General features: G+C 35.2%; 1 protein-coding gene across 1 annotated transcript in view; it reads right to left on the reverse strand.

Moving 5' to 3' along the window:
• Nucleotides 1-11,034: 11,034 nt before the first annotated feature.
• The window catches only part of LOC123307000 (nose resistant to fluoxetine protein 6-like), a 148,758-nt gene continuing 137,792 nt past the window's right edge, over nucleotides 11,035-22,000 (reverse strand). The window contains exons 8-9 of the mRNA XM_044889201.1: nucleotides 21,404-21,546; nucleotides 11,035-11,226 (exon numbers count right to left, since the gene is read on the reverse strand). Coding sequence (XP_044745136.1) covers nucleotides 11,035-11,226; nucleotides 21,404-21,546 — 335 coding nt within the window. The remainder of the gene's footprint in view (nucleotides 11,227-21,403; nucleotides 21,547-22,000) is intronic.

Raw genomic sequence — 22,000 nt, forward strand, 5'->3', positions numbered from 1 at the left:
CTTAAACACGAATAAAATATCAAAAACTTACCGGAATAAGTGAATCGCTTTCCTGTCCCGTGCACAAATTGCACTTTTATTGTAAATACAGTCTTTCACGGCACATCGTGGCATATTTTCCAAAATATTATGACGTAAACGATTGAAATAATATTTTGACAATTACAAAAGCACACGCCGTCTTAAAAATTTAAAAGCGATTAGGAGGGGAATACAAGCAAAAAATAATGTCATTGGGAGTTTCTTGGAGTGGGAATTGACAGTTGTCAAATGATATTTGAAAATAATTTGAATGCATTCCTACGACTTGCGAATGTGCTGTATTTATTAGCGGTTATTGGTGTGTGAAAATGTATTACTTTCGAGAAAGGTCGTACAATATTCATTTATTGAACATGTCGTTCAGTTTTCTGTATGGACAATCAAGAATTACAGCTAAGAATTCGGTGTTGTTGGACTATCACCCTTTGTTGTTGGAAATTGAGGCAGAGCCAAATCAGATGAACATTCGGCATTCGGGACGGATAGAGCTAACAATTCTATGGCAACTTCAGCAATATTCAAGCAATGAAGGAACTGTATTGAAAATACGTAATGTGAATTGTGAGCATGTATTAAGAAACAGAAATATGTTAATCTGTTCGAGTCTGTTCTTCAAATATTCTTCACAAGTATAGTGAAAATTGCGTTTCAGTCAACTGAATATATTGAATATTTCGCCAATCAACTGTGTTTTATTGAAATCATATTGAATTTCTTTCCTCACGAATACAATTTGTCAAACAAAAATTATCTCGAAGAAAAATAGAAGTACTCCTTCGAATCCTTCTATAGTGTTGAAATATCTGCAGATTCGTTTTGACAACGAAAATACAAGTGTAAATCACAAATATTCGTTAACAGCTGATTCTTTGATGGATCAGGAACACAGAGATTACTGTAATCTGTAATCGATATAAACGCAGAACAAAATAAAGCGAGAGAGTATCATTAGATTTTCTTTCATAGAACAAGGATAGAACATGGTGGCGCCGCCACGAAACGAATCTCTTATTTTCGATTTAGTTTAATGTCATTCCATTCAAAAATTGACGAGTGCATACACCATATTTTTAGACATCTTAGCTCCATCTACTAAATCTATGGTTGGAATTAAGAATCCCCCCACTTTGTTTTTCGAATATATGGTGCAAAGATTATAGAGATTATAATCTTTGATATGGTGATAGTCGAGTTGTCAGGATGTGTAATGTTTTTTGAGTAGAACTTGTCATAGTTGTCAAATATATATCTTGAAATAAAAGTTGTTGATATAAGAAGTAGATTTGGCTAAGATGTCTAAAAATCTGGTGTATTCACTGATTCGATTTTGTTTTTAATTTCGTGGGGATATGGGATCAGTTTCGTTTTTCCTTCTGTAGGTAGCGCTGTTTAGAATTTGACAAACCATTGTCAATTGATATTTGAAAATAATTTGAATACTTTTTACTACGACTTACGAATATGTTGTATTTATAAGCAATTATTGGTGTGTCAAAATGTATTAGTTTCGAGAAAGGGATGTAGAACATTCATTTATTCAACATGACAATCAAGAACTACAGCTAAGAATTCGGTGTTGCAGAACGCAGAACCAAATCAGATGAACGAACATTCGGGACGGATATTGCTAAGTTTTATGGTAACTTAAGCAATATTTCAAAGAAACTGTATTGGAAATACGTAATGTGAATTATGAACATGTATTGAGAATCAGAAATACATCCATCTATTCGAGTCTGCTCTTCAAATATTCTGCATGAGTAGATACAGTGAAAATTCCCTTTCCGTCAACTGTGTTTTATTAAAATCATATTGAATAACCCCCCTCACGAATTCAATTTGTCAAACGGAAATTATTTTGAAGAAGAATAGTAAATAGTGTTGAAATATTGACAGATTTGTTTTTACAAAAAAAAATAAACTGTAAATCACAAATAATCCTTAACAGCTGACAAAATGGGCCATTTCATATTTTGCACTCGTTGATTGATATTCGATATATCAACGCAAAACAAAATAAAACGAGAGATCATTGGACTTCCTTTGGTGAAACAAGGATAGAACGAAGCAAATGACATGGTGGCGCCACCACGAAACTGATCCCATATCCCCGAATCTCTGAAATGTTGATGCTTGCAAAAAGTGCACACACCAGTGTTTTAGACATCTTAGATTTGGCCTTCAATTCGAAAAGGTACACCCATATCTGATAGCTAGGGCACTACAGACTGAGGAAACATCAGTTCCAACAAACATTATATTCATCAGTTTGATGTATTTACATGGGGAAGTTAAGAGTGAGGTCTTTATGACTCAAACTGAAGGTTTTTCGGATGGTTCCAACAAGGTGTGTCTTTTGAGGAAAGCACTCTATGGTTTGAGAGAGAGTCCGAGATGCTGGTTTGAATGTTTTCATAACTATGTTCTAGAGATTGGATCAAATGATCAAACTAGATCAGAAACATTATATATTGAACGATTGGCTACTAAGTTTGAAATTATTAATTCTAGATCTTTCAAGACACCAATGGAAATTCGAAATTGGAGTCTGATGTCCAAGAGTCAGGAAATACAGAGTATCGTAGTCTCATAGGGGCACTTCTTTACTTGAGTATGAGAACTAGGCGTGATATTTCGTTCTCCGTAAATTACTTTAGTCACTTTCAGGATTGTTCTAATGAGTCTCATTTTAAATATTCTACGCGAGTGCTGGCTTATGTTTTCCACACTAATAGTCTATGTTTGAATTTTTCCATTGGCAACGAAGAAATTGTAGCATATAGTGATGCTGATTGGGGTTGTGGCCCAGTTGATAGGAAGTCTGTGTCCGGTATCATTGTAAAACTATTTGGCTGCCCAGTTTTCTGGTTTTCTAGGAAACAGAGAGTCGTAACCTTGTTTTGCAGAGTGTCATGCTCTGGCAGAAGTGGCAGATACCATAGATGGAGTTAAATTTATTCGAAGCTTATTGATTGAGATGGGTCTAGGTAGTAAAAGTCCTGCAAACATTTATGAAGACAACATAGTACACTTAATTTGGCAAATAACTGCAATTTCACCAAACGTAGTAAACATTTAGATATTAACATTCAGTATGTGTTCCGTGTTCCAGAATATTAATTCTGAAGAAATAATTGTTAAGAAAATGGATTCAAGTGAGAATTTAGCGGATGCAAACGGTAACCTGGTTGATGACCTTTTAATTTAGAACGTGACAGAGGATGACTGGAGAGGTCAGAATTGCAAAGAAACACCTTCAATTCGGCCGACGTTTCGACATTTTTAATGTCTTCATCAGGGCACTGTAATTAGATAAAATCTCATGCAGTATTACACAAATTCGGTAGAAAATATATACGTGATCGTTACAATAAGATAGAATAAATAACACTTACAATTTGTATTGGTTTCTTCTAAATCAACAGTAAAAACAACATCCGACAACAATACATAAAATGGGAATCTTCGCAAGGAAAGAAAAACAACAAGTGATGGATTGACCATTGATTGAAAGGAAAACAATCTTCAATCGGGTGCGCGCATGCTAGAGATGTTTGATCTACTGTGGTCATGGTTTTCTTTTAGTTTATTATAGTTTTGAAATTGCTTCTAAAATTTACAGTTTCCTCTGTCATTATGTGGAACATTTCGTGAAGGAGTCTTTTATATAGATGTTTGTCGATCTATATAATTGACGTATTTGCAAAATCAAACTTGTGGTTTTCGATTTTGCAGTGCTCAGCTAAGGCAGTTGTGGCATTGGTTATAGGTTCGATGACAGATCTTATGTGTTCATCTAATCTTTTCTTTAGGTATCTGCTTGTTTGTCCGATGTATGATTTATTACACTGCAGGCAGGGGATCTTATATATGATGTCAGACATCATTGTTGGAGGAGTTTTGTCCTTGAGTTTTGAGAAGAAGAGTTTCCCTACTGTGTTGTCACCTTTAAATGAGATCTTGATATTGTTGTTAGATAAAACTCCTGATAGTCTCTCTGATAATTTGTTAATATACAGGGTGATTCCGGAGGAGACCGTCAGATTTTAGGTGAAGTATACACTAGTTAAGGCAGTTTCGAAACAATGTTTGGTTTATGGTTGGGGGCCTTCATTGAGAGTCTACAGGGTGATTTGTCCGATTCGACCGATTTTTCTTTTATTCATAACTTTGGTGTGGCTTGATCAATCTTGATGAAATTTTCAGTGTAGAACAATATGATTGTCTTCTTTCAATAATTCCAACACTTTCTCAAAAATACAGGGTGGGAATTATGATAAGTTCAGATTAAGTATGCAGGTTGAAAAAACACCCTGTACATTCCGTTTTCAGAAATTTTCTACTTGCTTCAGATTCTACCATAAGTTTACATTACTGGAGCGTTTTTATTTTTTTTGGCACACGTCTATTTTTCCTAGAAAAATTTTTCAAAGATGAACAATATCGTTTTTTCGCTCCAAGGCATTGAGTATATTCTGAACTAGATGGTAAAGCTGTATCATCCAATAATACAAAGCTCTTCCTGAGTCCTAAAGTAGTTCTTTCAAATATGAAATTCATATTTAATCACTCATATTCTGATGTATAAAATCATTTAATCCAGAAAATATCTTTATACCTAATTACTCAAACCAAAAAATCTACAACTTATACAGAATAAACATTCGAAACATATCATGAACGGCAAAACTAAGGATTAACATAAAATTTACATGGAATGTTCGAAATGATTTCCCCTTTTTTGAATACATATTCGAGACCTTTTTATTAAATTTCCAATTGACCTTCTAATGAGGGATTGATTTTACTTCAAGATATTACATTCCTCGAAAATCCTTTCAACTAGGTGTTCTCTACTTCTAATTTCAACCTTATAAACTCTTGTTTTCAGATATCCCCACACAAAATAGTCTAAAGGGTTCAAATCAGGCGATCTTTGTGGCCAAGCAATAGGGCCTCCACGACCAATCCATCTGTTCGGATAATTTACATCCAGGTGATTTCTCACATTCAATGCAAAGTGAGGTGGTGCTCCGTCATGCTGAAAGTACATAGAGCGGATATGTACATTTTCCAATAAATTTGGTAAAATATTTTCCAAAAAATCTAGGTAAATTTCACCATTTAATCTTTCCGCAAAAATGTGAGGGCCAACTAAATTTCCGTCTATTGTTCCAAGCCAAATATTGGCAGAAAATCTGTGTTGTGTATTATGACTCTTCTTCAAATGCGGGTGGTCTCTTGCCCATTCGTGGGAATTGTGGATATTAAAAATTCCATTCTTAGTGAACATAGCCTCGTCGCTGAATAGAATACGAAAAATATTTCGTTGATGACTAATAACCCAGCGACCATAAGGCCATAAGTGAGTACATTTTTGAACGAAACTACTATGTTTTAGGAATATTCGCTTCATAGAAAACCGGAAGTGTGCCGAAAATCACCTGAATAATGACTCAGTTTTATGTTAATCCATAATTTTGCCTTTCATATGTTTCGGATGTTTATTCTGTATTTGTAGTAGTAGTATGTAGATTTTTTTGGTTCACGTACGTATAAAGAAATTTTTTGAATTGAATGATTTTATACATCTGAATATGAGCGATCAAATATGAATTTCGAATTTGGAAAATTTATTTTAGGACTCAGGAAGAGCTTTGTATTATTGGATGATACAGCTTTACCATCTAGTTCAGAATATACTCAATGCCTTGGAGCGAAAAAACGATATTGTTCATCTTTGAAAAATTTTTCTAGGAAAAATAGACGTGTGCCAAAAAAAATAAAAACGCTCCAGTAATGTAAACTTATGGTAGAATCTGAAGCAAGTAGAAAATTTCTGAAAACGGAATGTACAGGGTGTTTTTTCAACCTGCATACTTAATCTGAACTTATCATAATTCCCACCCTGTATTTTTGAACAAGTGTTGAAAGTATTGAAAGAAGATAATCATATTGTTCTACACAGAAAATTTCATCATGATTGATCAAGCCATACCAAAGTTATGAATAAAAGAAAAATCGGTCGAATCGGACAAATCACCCTGTAGTCCCTCAATGAAGGCCCCGAACCATAAACCCAACATTGTTCCGAAACTATATTGACTAGTGTATACTTCATCTAAAATCTGACGGTCTCCTCCGGAATCACCCTGTATATCATTTTTAAATATATCTTTTTTCTTCTTCTGTATAATCTGTTTGTGTGGTTTGGCTTCGCTGGGGTATTTGTGGTATCTGCCTATTGGAAGTGTAAATGAGCTTATTAATCAAGGAATTTGGGTAATTGTTTTCAAGAAGGATAGACTTAATGAAATCGAGGTTTTTGGGCCAGAATTGGACATCAGAGAGATGAGTGGCTCTGAATTTCATGTTTGTGATGATATTGATTTTTTGATTTAAGGGATGCTCTGATCTGAAATTGAGACATCTTTCGGAGCTTCTGATACCAGTCTACTATAATGATGTTTTCAGGTGTTCTGATGGCTTCTACATCTAGGAAACTCAAGCTGTTGTTATTCTCATGTTCCAAAGTGAATTGCAAACTAGGATGGAATGAATTGAAACAATCAAGGACAGTCTGATGGAAACCCTCGAGAATACACATAAAGATGTTGTCAACGTAACGTTTGTAAAGTAAAACTCGAAATTGTAGTTTCATGAGGCAGAAATTCTGCAAGTGGAACACAACGTGCGATGTCAGCACAGATCTGGGACATGCAATTACCCATTCCGAAACCAAATATCTGTTTATAGATCTGGTCGCCGAAAGTGAAATAGCGGCTTTCTATTAAAAATTTGTAAATAGTTAAAGGTGTCGAAATCAAGTTGTGTTAGCTGTACAAGATACCAATTTTGTTCAATAATTTCCAGTGCCAAATCAGTTGGAGTATTTGTGTAGAGGGAAATTATGTCGATCGATATCATGACGTACCCAGCAGGTAATTGAAATTTGTTTACTGCCTCGAAGAATTCGAAGGAGTTGCGAACATATTTATCATCTTTGATGAAGATGGGTTGAAGAAGATCGGTAACAAACTTGCTAAGAAAGAAGGTTGGACAACCCACATAGCTCAATATCGGCCTGAGTGGGGTATCAGGCTTATGAATTTTAGGTAAGAAATACATTTTAGGGGCAACTCCGTTTTCGCAGGCCAGAGATTTCGATGTTTCCTTGGATATTATCTCCTTTTCAAGCAAAACTTTGACTAGTCTTTTACATTCATTTTGAATCTTGAGGGTTGGATCTGCTGGTAGTTTCTCGTATATTCGATCGTCGTTTAACAAGGAGAACGCTTTATCAAGGTATACATTCTTATCGAGTATAACGGTAGTGTTGCCTTTATCTGCCTTAACAATTATTATCTGGTCTTTGTTGTTTTAGAGGAAATGTCTTGTCATTGCCATTTGAAATTTCAGGTGGTGGTCAATGTAACGTTCGGGGTTATTTTTGTTTTTAAAATTGGTTAAGATATTGATGACCCTATTTCTAGCCTCAATCATGTCTGTTTCGCCCTGTGTTTTCTGAGTATGTTCTCGCAATCAGCTATTAATTCTTTCATGGGGTAGGATTTGATATACGGTAAATTGTGTTTATGGCCCATACTCAAGAGATGTTGCACTTCCAAAGGAATATTTGGAATGGATGACTGATTTATTAACCATTTTTCATGAATTCGATAATCGAGGTAAGATCTTTGAAGTTGCAGCAACTTCGTGACTTTTGCGATTTGCTTCTTTTTGATGTTTTTGAATTCTTTTTTGTAGTACGTTATCTGATTTCTTCAAAACGCATTGAAAATTTCATCGCTAACGATATTTACAACTACATCCTTGATTTGATCGATTTTTCTTTTCAGATGCTTGGATTTCCAATGATAATCCCAGTCAACCAGAAATGTAACAGTAAGTCGCAGGGATTACCCAAAAATATCGCATTGAAGCGCTTCTTTGAGAAGTTTCATGGATGTACTTAAGATTTCACATTGTGGACATTAACGTCCGCATATTGTTAAGTTTGCGAATTCCTCAACTTCAGATCCCTAGTGGTTGCATGTAACATCATATCGAGATGTTCCGATGAAGTGAACATAGCTACTATTATGCGACTTCTCTCTGTTGATATTTTTGAAATATTGAATCTGTGATATTTTTAGAACATGAAATGATGTGTTGTGAATAAATTTCGATTAACTCTACCCAGCGACTTCTCTAAGAAAAACTTTCAGTAACTGTCTGAAATGTTCTATTTATCAGCACGTGGTCTCGAGGTTAACTCATAACCTAAATCCCGCTATGCAAAACGTGGTGAGATGTGTTTCGTTCTGTGACTGCGTTGTGTTGAGAGAATGAACAAACAAAATCTTTATGAATGAATTTTTAGAATAATTTTTTTAACCGAGCTGTTCTATTATTAAATTTCGTTTTAGTTAAGTGATGACGTTGATTGATTAAAGTGCAGTAAAAGGTGAGTAGTTATATAACCTATTGAAATAATGACTACATCATGATCACTTCTTGGCCCTCTTATCCTCTCCATTTTTGCACCTTTGTAACGTTCAACTTTCAACATACCTCATATGAATTTAGGTGATAAGTAACATTCACAACCTTCAAAATCAAACTTGAAATTGATTCGAATCATCGAGAGAACTTCAAATTATTATTTTAGATACTGTGCTGGAAAAAACACCTTCTACTGTTGTTAGATTTTTCATGACACTCAATTTATTACTATCAATACAGCTCTGATTTTTTCTTCTTCAGCTGGACCATGCCGTTCCTGAAGTGGAATGAAGATTTATAACAAGATATATGTTCTTTATTTTATATATTTGGATTTGTATGAAACAAATTAATCTTGAATAAAAAGATATCAGTAATTCATATAGTTGTTCAATTTCCCTTTTGAGGATGAGAGCAGAATGCGAAATATATGTAGGTAAGAGTAAAGAGTAAACACAGGGTACAAATGAGGCGTTCAGAGCTGAAGAGGCCCAAGCTACATTTTTTCTGGAATTGAGTTCACGAGTATATAAAATTTTGATTCATTTTCAGGCAGTTCTTACTATTAATTCAATTTCAGAAAAATTGTAGCTTGGGTCACTTTTCCTCGGAACGCCTCGAATATAGAGTGCAAATTGATTGCCACGATGGTAATTATCAAATTGAACATGAATATAACTTCAATAGAGGATACACTTTGGTAGTTTATTCTGTCAAAATAATCGTTCCAAAAACCTCCAAAATGAGAAGTCGCAAAGTTGCTGTCTAGGGTGCTTTTTTTACACCTACTATGTGATGTACTGGGTAATTACCCGCGATATGCGATGTTGCGGACATTAAGCACTCTCCAGTAAGTACTGGTGGCCTTTTTTTAAATCAACATTGTGAAGTCGCATTTCCACAGTGGTAATTCCCAACAACTTCCCTGTGACTGAAACTGGTTGACTGGGATGAGATATTTCAACATTTAAAATTTGCGCTTGGAAGGATTCTAATGCGCTGAGACATTTATTTTTGAAAGGATTATTTGTTGTTATCAATGAATCAATACACTTCGAGTACTGCATTATGTGTTGTGGGAGTAATTTCAGTTTTCTACAAGTGAGCAAAAATTTTTTGTGATTTTCTGCGTTCGCAGAAGCGGATGTATTTACTGAGGCATTATGTAAAGAAAAGTTTTTCTACTTCAGACAAAAATTGTGTTTAGAATAAGATGTAACAAGTTCTTTGTTTGAAAACAAAAATTGTTCAGTAATTTCTAAGTTTATTGTATAAAAACCCAGAAATGAAGTAGGAGTGTTAAGATAATATTCTATGCTCTCCTTAGTTCTTACTCTGTGAATTAGGTTAGGTGATAAGCTTTTATGGTTAGAAGAACAACGTACTCGGAACGAGTTGTAGCTCTAGTCTGTATTTATATTATTAAAATAAAGCTAGTTAAAAATCAAGAGTAAAATTATTTTAAGAAAACCGAAAGTTTTTTCTTGATACCGCATAATTGGTGATTCAAAATTGCATTCTTTTATTTGTCTACCTGTGTGCTATTCCTCATTGTTGATTCCCCCGTTCAAAGCAGACTTCTGTCACCTGGCTTTCTGTTGAACCGAGACCAATGATCAGAAGTCTCGAAGTCTTTCCGCTGGTAATGCTTGACGTATATACACCCGCGCTTGCCACGGAAAGACCACAGTAACCTACCCCGCCCTAGACCTGTTGTGATCTGTTGTCGTTTTCCATGTTCAAAGCAGACTTCTATCGCCTGGCTCTCTGGTGAACCGAGACCAATCAGAAATCTCGAAGTCTTTCCGCTGGTAATGCTTGGCGAGTATTGGCGAATCCAAAAATCTAATCTCCGCCTATCACCAGAGAAATGCATTTTCAGCCATTACAGATCTCTCTTAAGGCAACAACTTCTGTGGGGTACTGACCCACCACGTTTCACTAAAATAAGGTCTGACCACTTTCTAAAGTTTTCTGTTCTATAAACTAGTTAAGTGACTATTTTCAATCATTACAAAATCCTTGTAGAATATGTTGTAATTTTATATACCTACATCAAAGAACCCTTAATACAAATCATATTTAAATATAAGACATTACAAAACTCTTGCACATTTTCGTTGCCAACTCTCGAACTACCCAAGAATGTTTTGACTAGTGTCATAACCTCACATTTTCGTACTATATATAGTGTGGAATGTGTCAAATATACATGACCAGCTGACTGCTTTTATTTTGGTATTGATGGAGAATACGACCATTGACATGTTTCGAAACTGAGGCTTTTTATTTTTTTTTAGCTATAGAAGTAAATTCCGAATGTGGATTCCGATCTTGAGATCGAAATACGTACCTCATCATTTAAGGTCATTCAAGACAGCACTTACAATTATTTTATGAATTCATATTTGACAAGGAATCCACTAGGAGTTAGCTAATCGAATAAAAAATACAAATCATAATTTATTTTTTTATAACAAAATATAATCAAACTCCTTCCTTATCAACACTATCAATCTTGATCATTGGAAACGTTGATCCATTTGATAATTTTTTCTCCTCTTTTATTTTCTGGGGAATCCATAGTTTCTGCAAGGCACTTATAGGCATTTCTAGAAGCAAACACACCAAAAATGCGAAAATGTATGTTGTTGCTGCATCTCCAATAGTTCCAATTGCCTGTAAAGATACCAAAATCATTGACTGCTGAGAGATGGTAACCATAGAACTTTTTCTGATAGAGAAGAACAAAAGTTGAACCATATCAGAACCATCTCTATTATCCTTTCATCTATACTTCTGTGCATAATCATCGTGAAAAATTAGGGTTTTGTTCTATGCGCTCGATATTGACGTACGTTATTATTTTAAAGTTCAAAATAGCGCATTGGATAGCATTTGTTTTGAAGTTTTCAATGATATGACACATCTTATTATTTAAACTTCAATTGAATGAAAAATCAAAGTTAGTTAAACAAAGAATCGCCGAAAGTCGATGGCCGTAAAATACTCCCCTGGCTATGGAGAGTAGAAAGAAGGAGAACGATCGCTGCTTTGAGACCATAGTGTTTTCGTCCCCTGAAATATGTACCAACATGGTAGTTCATGTTTTTGCCAACAGGCGCGCTGGCCATCACTTAATGGCGAAATTTTTATTTAAACTAGTTGAAGTTGGCTGAGTTTTCCTGGTGACAGATGATAGGAATTTTATTATTTTCGATTTTTGATAAGAGAACAACATATGACCATGGTGAAATGTTGAAGCGTGCGCTAGTGTAAGAGTGTTTTGGCATCGGAAAGAAAAGGAGAAGAGATAATATTTCCGAGAGCATTTTTGAGAGAAAATTGGAAAAAACCTCACCTCAAGAATCGACTCCGAATGAATTTGTGTGTCAAGAGCACTTTTGCGAGGAAGATATCAAAAAGATGATGGATTCATTATGAACGAAATCGAAATTGTCATCCCTCGTGGGAAGTTGACTCTTCCGAATAAGAATATCTAACCAATAACACTGCATCGTTCAGAAGTGGATATTCTTGAAGAATTGGCATAACATAATATATGGTTTTTATCGGTTCTCAGCTGAGTATTGGAAACAGAATCTACTCTAATACCTAAGTGATAAATCTGAGTTTGCTACCTTTTGTTGTCTTGATGTGTACTACTCCTCACAGCAAATTTATATAATTTTGAAGATTACGGTAAACCAACTAACATACATGTTATCAATAAACAATGTTAAACAAAAGTAGGTACAATTTTTTTGATCAGTGATTTCTTTTGAATTTCATTGATTTCGTCATTTATTATGAATGAATGAAGCTGATAACATAGTCCCTGTATTATTTGACTTGTAATTTATTGCATATAATTCAGAGAACTCATATTTAATATAGATTTGAAGAAAGGTATTTGAAAAATCATCAGAAAAACCACATAACCTAAAATAAAATGAAGGCTGTTCATTTCAATTATTCAATTTGACGCTTGAATCCCTACCTCTTATCGATAAACGCAGCAATCGCATCGACACCTATCCTATGTTCCCCGTTTTCGGGGACACATTTTTAGTACGGCGATCGTTCACCTTCTCTTTACTCTCCATATCCCTGGCTATGGAACGCTGGCCAGAATGGCCCAAAATACCTGGCCATTGCAACGGGGATACATCTGTCCACAGTTAACCGAACCATTAAGAGGGTCCAAAGCGGAGAAGGTGTGGAACACAAGCCAGGAGCCGGAAGACCTTCAAAACTCAACACCAACGACCGACTAAGGATATCCCAATTGGCCAATAACAACCCGATGATAACCTGCGCGACCATTTCCGCAGTGGCCAAAGACCGAGGAAGTCCTGAACTGTCTCAATGGACGATGTATCGGTCATTGAAGAACTTAGGATTCATCAAATGGCTGCCCAAAATTGTGCCGAAGATGACACCTCTTCACATGGAAAAACGGGTGGAATGGTGCCGGGCCAACTTGAATCGGTATTGGTCCAAGGTCGTCTTCACCGATAAAAGTTATTTCCAGTTCTACCTCGCCAAAGTGAAGGTCTGGGGAAAAAGAAAGGCCATAATTCAAGAGCTCTAAGCATGGACCTGCAATTATGGTTTTGGCTGGTAATAACAACAATAAAGATGACAAAAGAATCCATCACTGCTGAAAAATACCACCAAACACTCGAAGAGAATATGACCAACATTGATGTCCTTTATCCCGATGGATTCCTGTTCCAGCAAGACAATGCGACCGCTCATAAAGCCAGGTCAACAATGGAATGCTTCCAGGAATTTGAAGTTCTGGAGTGACCAGCGTTTTCTCCAGAACTCAATCCGATAGAAAACCTGTAGGGACTTATAAAGAATGACCTGGAAATTGAAATGCAGCGCTCATCGACAACTGGATGGTAATTATCGATAGAATTTTGAAGGAAATCTTACATAAACATCGCGGCTTAGAGGCCTGCATCGCGGCCAATATTAATTATTAATTTTATTATATTTATATTAAATACTCACTAGTCTTTAATTTGCAATACTATTCATTCAAATGCAATAAATATTTAATCTAGATCATATTTAGTGATTCGCGATAATTTTGCACAAACCTTTACATGCCTGATTCCGAAAAAACTACTAGAGAATTCGAAGAAACTTCAATTGGGCGAAAATATTAATAATATAGAGTCATGCAAAAAGTGCTAAAATAATACGCAAGTTAGTAAGTAAGTAAGTATTTATTTGGCCATAAAAAACTACAAAAGTAGCATTGACACGTCAAAAAAATAATACAAATTGTTGTATAAGAACATCTCACAAATACAAAGAAACATCCTTAATGCTATCTTTAAAAAACATGAACAAATTGTTGGAGTCATATTAAAATTCCCCATCCCAAGTCGGCCCAAGGAGTCGGAACAAGCAAGTTATCCACTGGAGCTCCCCTCCTTACAGTATTGAATAAAATCGGAGATCGAGTAGAAAGCATTTTCACACAATATAGATCTTTATTTACTCTTGAACACTCTCAGCTCCACAGTACTCTTCAATAACTTTGGTAGTGAATTATAAATAGATACGCCAGCATAATAGGGTGATTTCTTGAATTTTTCTCGATTTTGTTTCACCAGATCTAAGTTATCCTTATTTATTGTCTCATAACTATGAATATCCGATCTTTTTTGGAATCTGTTCTTTTCATTATGAACACGGGAACACAACTTATAGATATAAATGCATGGAATAGTGAGAATCCGATTATCCTTGAAAGTTTCCCTGCAACTCTGTCTATAGCTCAAGCCATAGATTATTCTCAATGCTCGCTTCTGTCCAACAAATATGCGATGAGCATGACTCGAATTTCCCCATACGCAAATTGCGTAACCAACAATTGAATATACATAAGCATAATATATGTCGATCAGCGTATTGGGAGTGAAGGACCTTTTCAGAATACTCAATGCATAGCATGCTTTATTGAGTTTTTGTGCCAAAATCTCGACGTGGGGTTCGCAATTCAAAGAATCATCGAGAGTTACGCCCAAGAACGTAGCACTTTTGCTTAGTTTCAAGACCTTACCTTCAACATCAATCGAGAACATTTTACCCGCCTGAGACATATCAAGAAGAACTGTCTTTTCCATATTTATCAAAAGGTGATTTTTCCTACACCAGTCCTGAAAACTCCTAATCACCAATCTCACTCTTTCTGCTAGATGATTTTCACATTTATCACGTATCACTATTCAGTACATGGGAAATGCAAAAGGACATGGAAAATAACACCATCTTTTTCACAAGAAGTGCGGGGAGAATGGGGAGATCCGCAAACCAACCGACACCATAGCGCCGAGGTGAAGAAAGGATAAATCAACATCAGGGATCCGAGCAACAGCCTGAATTCGATAGATCCTAAGAATCTGAGTAGTATCCCTTGCAGATATCTGATATATTTTGGATAAGTGAATGTTCCTCTGGAGAGGAGTGTGAAAGCCGCAAGGCTAAATCCATAAACTCTGTCGGGGTAGTTAACTGGATGGTGAATTTAATGAAATTCTCGAAATCGACTGATCCACCAGAAAAGTTATATGAGCCTGAACCGTGCCCTGCTACTCTTCGATACAATAAATATATTTTCCTCGAATGCGAGGAGACAGGAGTTTGCAAAGTTTGGAACACAACGAACGTTGGAATTGGCAATAAGGATATTTTGAGAAGTGAAGACCCCCTTTTGAGGATGATGGTAGCTGATCGATTTTTGACAATGTTGCGTTCTCGAGGTCACAAACTTAGATTTCATAAGGCCAACATCATGAACAAGTCTGCAAAAAATCAGAACTACCGGATTTGACGCATACTACCACATACTTGAGGGACTATCATGGACCTGCATCGACTGTAGGAATTCCCGTCCCCGACTATCAGTCGGTGCACCGCCGCCGCTACAAGTGAGGGATGATTGCTCGATCGAGTCGTTTGACTCATCACAAACTCTTCAGGAGATTCGTGCGGAGTTGCGACAAATTAGGGAGCAGCAGGCGGTTCTTCTTCAGTCAGTCAATTTCTGCAGCGATAAAATATCTGATTTTGAAAGCCAGATTGCGAAACTGAATGATTGTGTCAAAAAGACCGATCAAATTTCTAATGAAAATAAGAGGCTCCGATCTGATTTGGAGGCCCTGCAAGCCAAATTCAAGGATTTTGAACAAGTTTCTCGTATGAACAACATCGAAATTCAGGGCATTCCTGAAAAGAAAGATGAAAATTTAATTCATGTAATTGAAAAAATTGGAGATTATATTGATTGCAGGGTGACTCCATCAATCATTGATTACACCCATAGGGTTCAAGCTTACCAAAATTCTCCAAACAAGACGAAAAATATAATAGTTAGATTTGTATCCCGGGGTGATAGAAATCGTTTTCTCCTTGCAGCTAAGAAAAAGCGCATTACAAATGATTATTCACCGAAAATGACTTTGAATGGAGTCTCAGATGAGTTTTACATCAATGAACACTTGACACTAGCTAACAAAGTGTTATATAAGCAAGTGCGACTAGCCGCTAGAGAGAAGCAATATAAATATGTATGGGTTAAAAATGGAACTATTTTTTGTAGAAAGTCTGAGACATCAAAGATAATGGTCATTAAGGATATCAACTCTATCGAGGGGATGTAAATACCTTAAATATAATTCTTTCGTTTATTTGTTTGCTTTTTCGATGGAGAAGTTATTCATTTATGGACAAAACGTGAATGGTTTACGATCAAAGACTGAACAGTTTAGGTTGAATGCTCTGAATATTGGCGCTGACATTTTTCTTATTACCGAAACGAATCTTTTTAGTGGTGTAGAGGATGCGGAGGTGTTCGATTTGTCGGAGTATAAAGTTTTTCGTAGGGACAGGGAGAGTACTGGTTGTGCGGAGGACAAAAAATCGGGTGGTGGTGTGATGATTGCAGCTAAGAGTATCTTCAGTGTTCGGCGTCGAGAAGATTTTCAGAGTGAGGCTGAGGATGTATGGATCACTATTTATGGTAATGGTGGTAGCTCAAGAATTCACATCTGCTGTGTATACCTACCCCCAAGGAATAACAAAGCGAGAGAATGTTTCACTTCCAAACTGCAGCAAATTATTGATTCAATTTCGGTCGATCCAATTGTTATTTTCGGAGATTTTAATTTTCCTACGATAGATTGGTCGGTCAGTGAGGGTGAAAACTTTTTAGTTCCTGCAAATGTTAACAATGATAATAATGCTTTGATTGATTTACTTTCGTTTGCTGAATTTAGTCAGTTCAATTTTGTTAAAAATGGGGATGGAAGAATATTAGATTTAGTTTTCTGCTCTAAGATTGAATTAAAAGACTTGACTGAAAGTGATAGTTGTTTGGTGGATCCTGATTACTATCATCCCCCTGTAGAATTTCACATAAAGAACACCATAAGTAGAAATCTTCGAGAATCTATCAGAAGTTTTTATAATTTCAAAAAAGGTGATTATGTTGCTCTCAATAAATTTTTTGATGGGTGTAACTGGATGAATGTTTTCAATAATCAATTTATCGATGAAGATGTATCTCTTTTTTACCAAATATTAGAAAGAGGAGCATATTTACATGTTCCTAAAGTGGAAATCAAGAATAGGAAATTTCCTTTCTATTTTTCTGCTGAAACTATAAAATTAATAAAGATGAAAAATCATTTGCATAAAAAATGGAAGATGTATGGATTGATGTATTATTTCGAAAAATTTAGAATAATGAGAAAAAAAACTAAGGACTATATTTTCAGAGACTATCAAAAATATATTAAGGATTGTCAGGATGATATAAAAGTTAACCCAAAAAATTTTTGGAAATATGTGAGGAGTTGTAAGGATGAAGGAGGTGTACCGAACCGGATGCATTTTGGTAACGATTCTGCCGAGGGTGGTCAGGATATATGTGATTTGTTTGCCTCATTTTTCAAAAGTGTTTATAAACCTTACTCTCAAAAATATCACCATCATAATGATATCGGTAGTAATAATCTATTAATCTCGGTTGAATTCACTCCACAGGTAGTTTTGAATAAGATAAATTCACTTGATGCTAATAAAGGAGCAGGCTTTGATGGATATCCCTCATACTTTTTGAAAAATTGCGGTTCCAGTTCATGTTATCCACTGTCCATCATTTTTAATAAATCGATGCATTCTGGTACATTTCCGGATTCCTGGAAGACTTCGCTACTTGTACCTATTTATAAGAACTCTGGTGGTAAAAGTGCTGTTGAGAATTATCGTGGTATTAGCAAGTTGTCTATCTTTGCAAAATTGTTTGAGAGTCTTGTTTTAGATGTGTTGCTTCACTTTCTTAAATCGTCGATACTGGAGAATCAGCATGGCTTTTATACAGGTCGTGGTATTGAAACAAATTTGATAATTTACACTGAATTTATCTCGCGAGCTATGGATAATCAGATTCAGGTGGATTCGCTGTACACCGATTTCAGTAAGGCTTTTGATAGGGTTGATCACAATTTACTTTTGTCTAAGCTTGCTGGGGTCGGTGTGCATGGGGATCTCCTTAGATGGTTCTCTTCCTACCTTTATAAAAGAACGCAATTAGTGACTGTCAGTGGATTCAGGTCAGCACCTTTCGTCGTTACATCCGGGGTGCCCCAAGGTTCTCATTTAGGACCCATACTTTTTTTATTATTCGTGAACGATATAGGTAGCTGTTTCAAACGTGTACGCTTTCTTCTTTACGCGGATGATTTAAAGATGTTCAGTGAGATTAGATCTGTAAGAGACTGTGTGGAGGTTCAGAGAGATCTTGATGCGTTTTCTGATTACTGTAGAACAAATGAATTAGATCTGAATGTGAATAAATGTATGTGCATATCATTTTCTAGAAGCCATGCAAACATTGATTTTCGGTATCGATTGGTTGGTTGTGAGGTGAGGAGGGTGGGTCAGGTCAGAGATTTGGGTGTGATTTTCGACTCAAAAATGTCTTTCGGTGCTCACCTTGATACTCTCATTGCTTCTGCCAGTAGGTATTTGGGTTTCCTTTGCAGAATATGTAGGCATTTTAATAATGAGGCAGCTTTAAAAGCAATATATTTTGCTTTCATACACAGCAGAATCAATTTTGCCAGTATTATATGGAACCCTTATTATGCTGTGCACAAGCAAAGGTTAGAGAGATTGCAAAATAGATTTATTAGGTTTTTACATTTCAAAATGACTGGTATTTATGTGACTACAGGTATTAGCCAATTAAGATCTCATTATCATATGGAACCATTGGAGCACCGAAGGATAAAATCGGATCTGATTTTCCTCTTCAAGATTATGAATAACTTTTATGATTCAACCGACTTGATTTCCATGATTCTTTATCACGTTCCTACTAGAACGTTTAGAAATAAGAAATTACTTTTTCATGGTAGATTCAATACGAACCTTGGCAGAAATTCACCTATTATGAGAATGTGCAACCTTTTTAATCAATATTGTAATAGTTTGGATCCATTTAATGTAAGTCTGAGATCATTTAAGTTGAGTATCCGAAGAATTTTCTTTCAATGATTATTGTTTTGTTTCATGTTATTGAGCCACTTATATACACCATAGGATAGGATATTGTTAAAAGTGTTTTTTGTTATGTATCAGAGGATACTTTTCTGGGAGTATTCCTGTTTGTATCCCAAATCAGAATAAATAAATAAATAAATAAATAAATAAATAAATAAACTTTCAGGCGACAAAGCTACTGGACTAATCAATTTCCAATAGGCGTTTATCGATTTTAAATTCACAATAAACAAACTCAAATTGCAACTGTAAAAATCGAATATCATAGTTCGAATGGAACTGAATCAGGACAGGAATAAGACTTGGGTTAACAATGTTTCAGAGGGCTATTCTGAAACATTGTTTCAATTAAGTTTATTACTTATACTACTAAAATTGAATTAGTTGATCACACAGATCAACACACCTTACCAGCTCTTTGTCGTTCAAAAGTAATTAGTTTTTCTGGTTGCAACCCTTGCAATTTTCTCAAGTTTTTGTAACTAGAACGAAGTTAGGTTGGCACTCACGAAATGTCGTTAATGTCATGACGCCGTTGCCACAACTAATATCAATTTTTATTACGAAAATTCGAAAATGCCGAAAGTAATTGAAAGAAGAGACAGGTTTTCAGGAAGTGCTATTTAGAATTCAGGTCCGCTCATTCAAATAGTTATACCCTGATATTTTAAAATCCACAATACGTCAGACGATAGCGAACATATTCAATGTAAGAGAATTTATATAATGTTTCATTTGAATCTAAAAGACTTATATTTCAGCTGAATATTTCCACAATCAGAAAGATTGTGAATGAAGAGTATAACAAAGAATTTCCTTCTATTGGAAGACCCAAAAAAGTGGTGGCATTTGAGAATTTTATTTTTGAGTGAATTAATGCGAAAAGTTTACTACAGGATTTTTGATAAATGTCATCGGAGAATAAGTTCCCTAAAATGGATTGTTCTATTTTTCATTTGACTTGTCCTATACAATGTAAATATCTTAAGGTACTAATAAATACCTAATTATTATAATTACATCATTGTATTGAGATGAATAGCCACAAATACGCGCAAGTTGCCCTGTTACTTGTTTATTCATGTGAAATTTTTGTTCAACGGTGAAGTTGCATCTTAACTTGGAACTTCCTTCAACTCCTTTTACTTATATTGATGCAAGATGATTTTTGTTGAAGAATTCAACATTCTTGTAATTATCTGTTAATTCCTTCGGGAGATACCCATTCCCAACCACTGCATCATATGCATTTCATCTTCGGGTTAATATTTTTGAAATCTACAAATGATGTAAGCCAAAGAAGATAACGAACATTAACTCTCCTCAAGCTAGTGCATATTATGATATTATACTGATCTCTTGTATTTTCCATGCAAATAACTGGATTTGGTATGCCTTAAATCAGTTTGTATAAACTTCAATTATGTTCGTCACATATTTTCCGAAGAGATTCGACATTGTGATAAAATACGTATTAACAGAAACTTTTACGTAGAACGGGCAACATAGCGTTGATTTAAAACCCAAAAATGTTTTGACAAGCTTCATAACCCCACATTTTCGTACTATACAGAGTGAAATGTGTCAAATTTCCATGGCCAACCGACTGCTAAAATAAAGTTGAATGAAGTATAGTTTGCGAAATGAAATAAATAATATCAGTTTTGGGATACCCTGTATATAATAGAATAAATGAAGAGGATTTTTGTTGTTGTTTTATGCCTTTTTTATTGAATTTATATCGGCTGTGTGTACCTTTCGATCTCAAGTTGTTGTTAATTTCAATTTTCACATTGTGAGAGGTAATGATCTCGTTTTGGTTTTTGTTTGTTCAAAATTAGTATAGCAAATAAATAAATGAATAACTTAAAGGAAACCAAACACTGCAAATAATTTTCATCTCAATTATTTTGGGAACTGGATTATAATTGGAATTTCGAAGAATAATCAAATCAAAAAAATCGTTATACTGAAGGCACATTATATTAAGGCTACGATTCATTATCATCGACTAATTTGAATTAATAGCTTATTTTCACGATGTTTATTAAAAAACTCAATATAAATATTGATCTGTTGAGTGATGGAATATTATTCTCTGTTCAAATTCGACACTGAACAAGGATCAATGCGATTAATTTCCGAATTGAAATTCATCGTCATTTTTCTTTGTAGTTTTTTCATTTTCACTCTAAACTCCAAAATTGATGCTATCCTATTTAAATAGAAAGTAGAATAGAAAGTATGATCATAAGATCGAAATACTCACAAAAAGATATCTGTCGACGTAAATTGGATACATCAATGAGGAAGCTCTGATTCTCAAGATGAGTACATGGATCAGGTAAGCAGAATAAGTCAGTCTGCCTAGCACCACAAAAGGAGTCCAACTGCAAATTCGATGACAGAGTCCTATAAAAAACGGAATAAAAGCGTGAAGTTTCTGGTCAAACAATCCAGAATTGGTGTTGCATAGCTTTATTGTGAAGGAAGTTCTGCCAGGAACTCGCAATTGACTATAGTTGAGGAGCCGAAGAGGGAAATTCGGGATTTACTCGACCGTGTCAGATTAATATAAGGGGACATACCTTGGAACCTGTAGAGTACCTTTACCAAAAATTAGACCTGTATATAGGGGGAATTGTCTAGGACAGCCTGTCAGAATTGTAAAAAAAAAAGATCATTGTACATACTCGAGCGTGTCAGATTAAGATATATGTGGTATGTTGAAAAGTATATATTCTCTTAATCTGACCATTTAAGCGTGTCGAAAATGTGTAGGAGGGCGCCAAAGTTACGAAAAAAAAAACGTCACATGTACATTCTCGAGCGTTGTGGCGTTTTTCCTTTTTTTGAAGCTAATGAT

This window comes from Coccinella septempunctata, chromosome 2, assembly GCF_907165205.1.
Source record: "Coccinella septempunctata chromosome 2, icCocSept1.1, whole genome shotgun sequence".
NCBI classification, from domain to species: Eukaryota; Metazoa; Arthropoda; class Insecta; order Coleoptera; family Coccinellidae; genus Coccinella; species Coccinella septempunctata.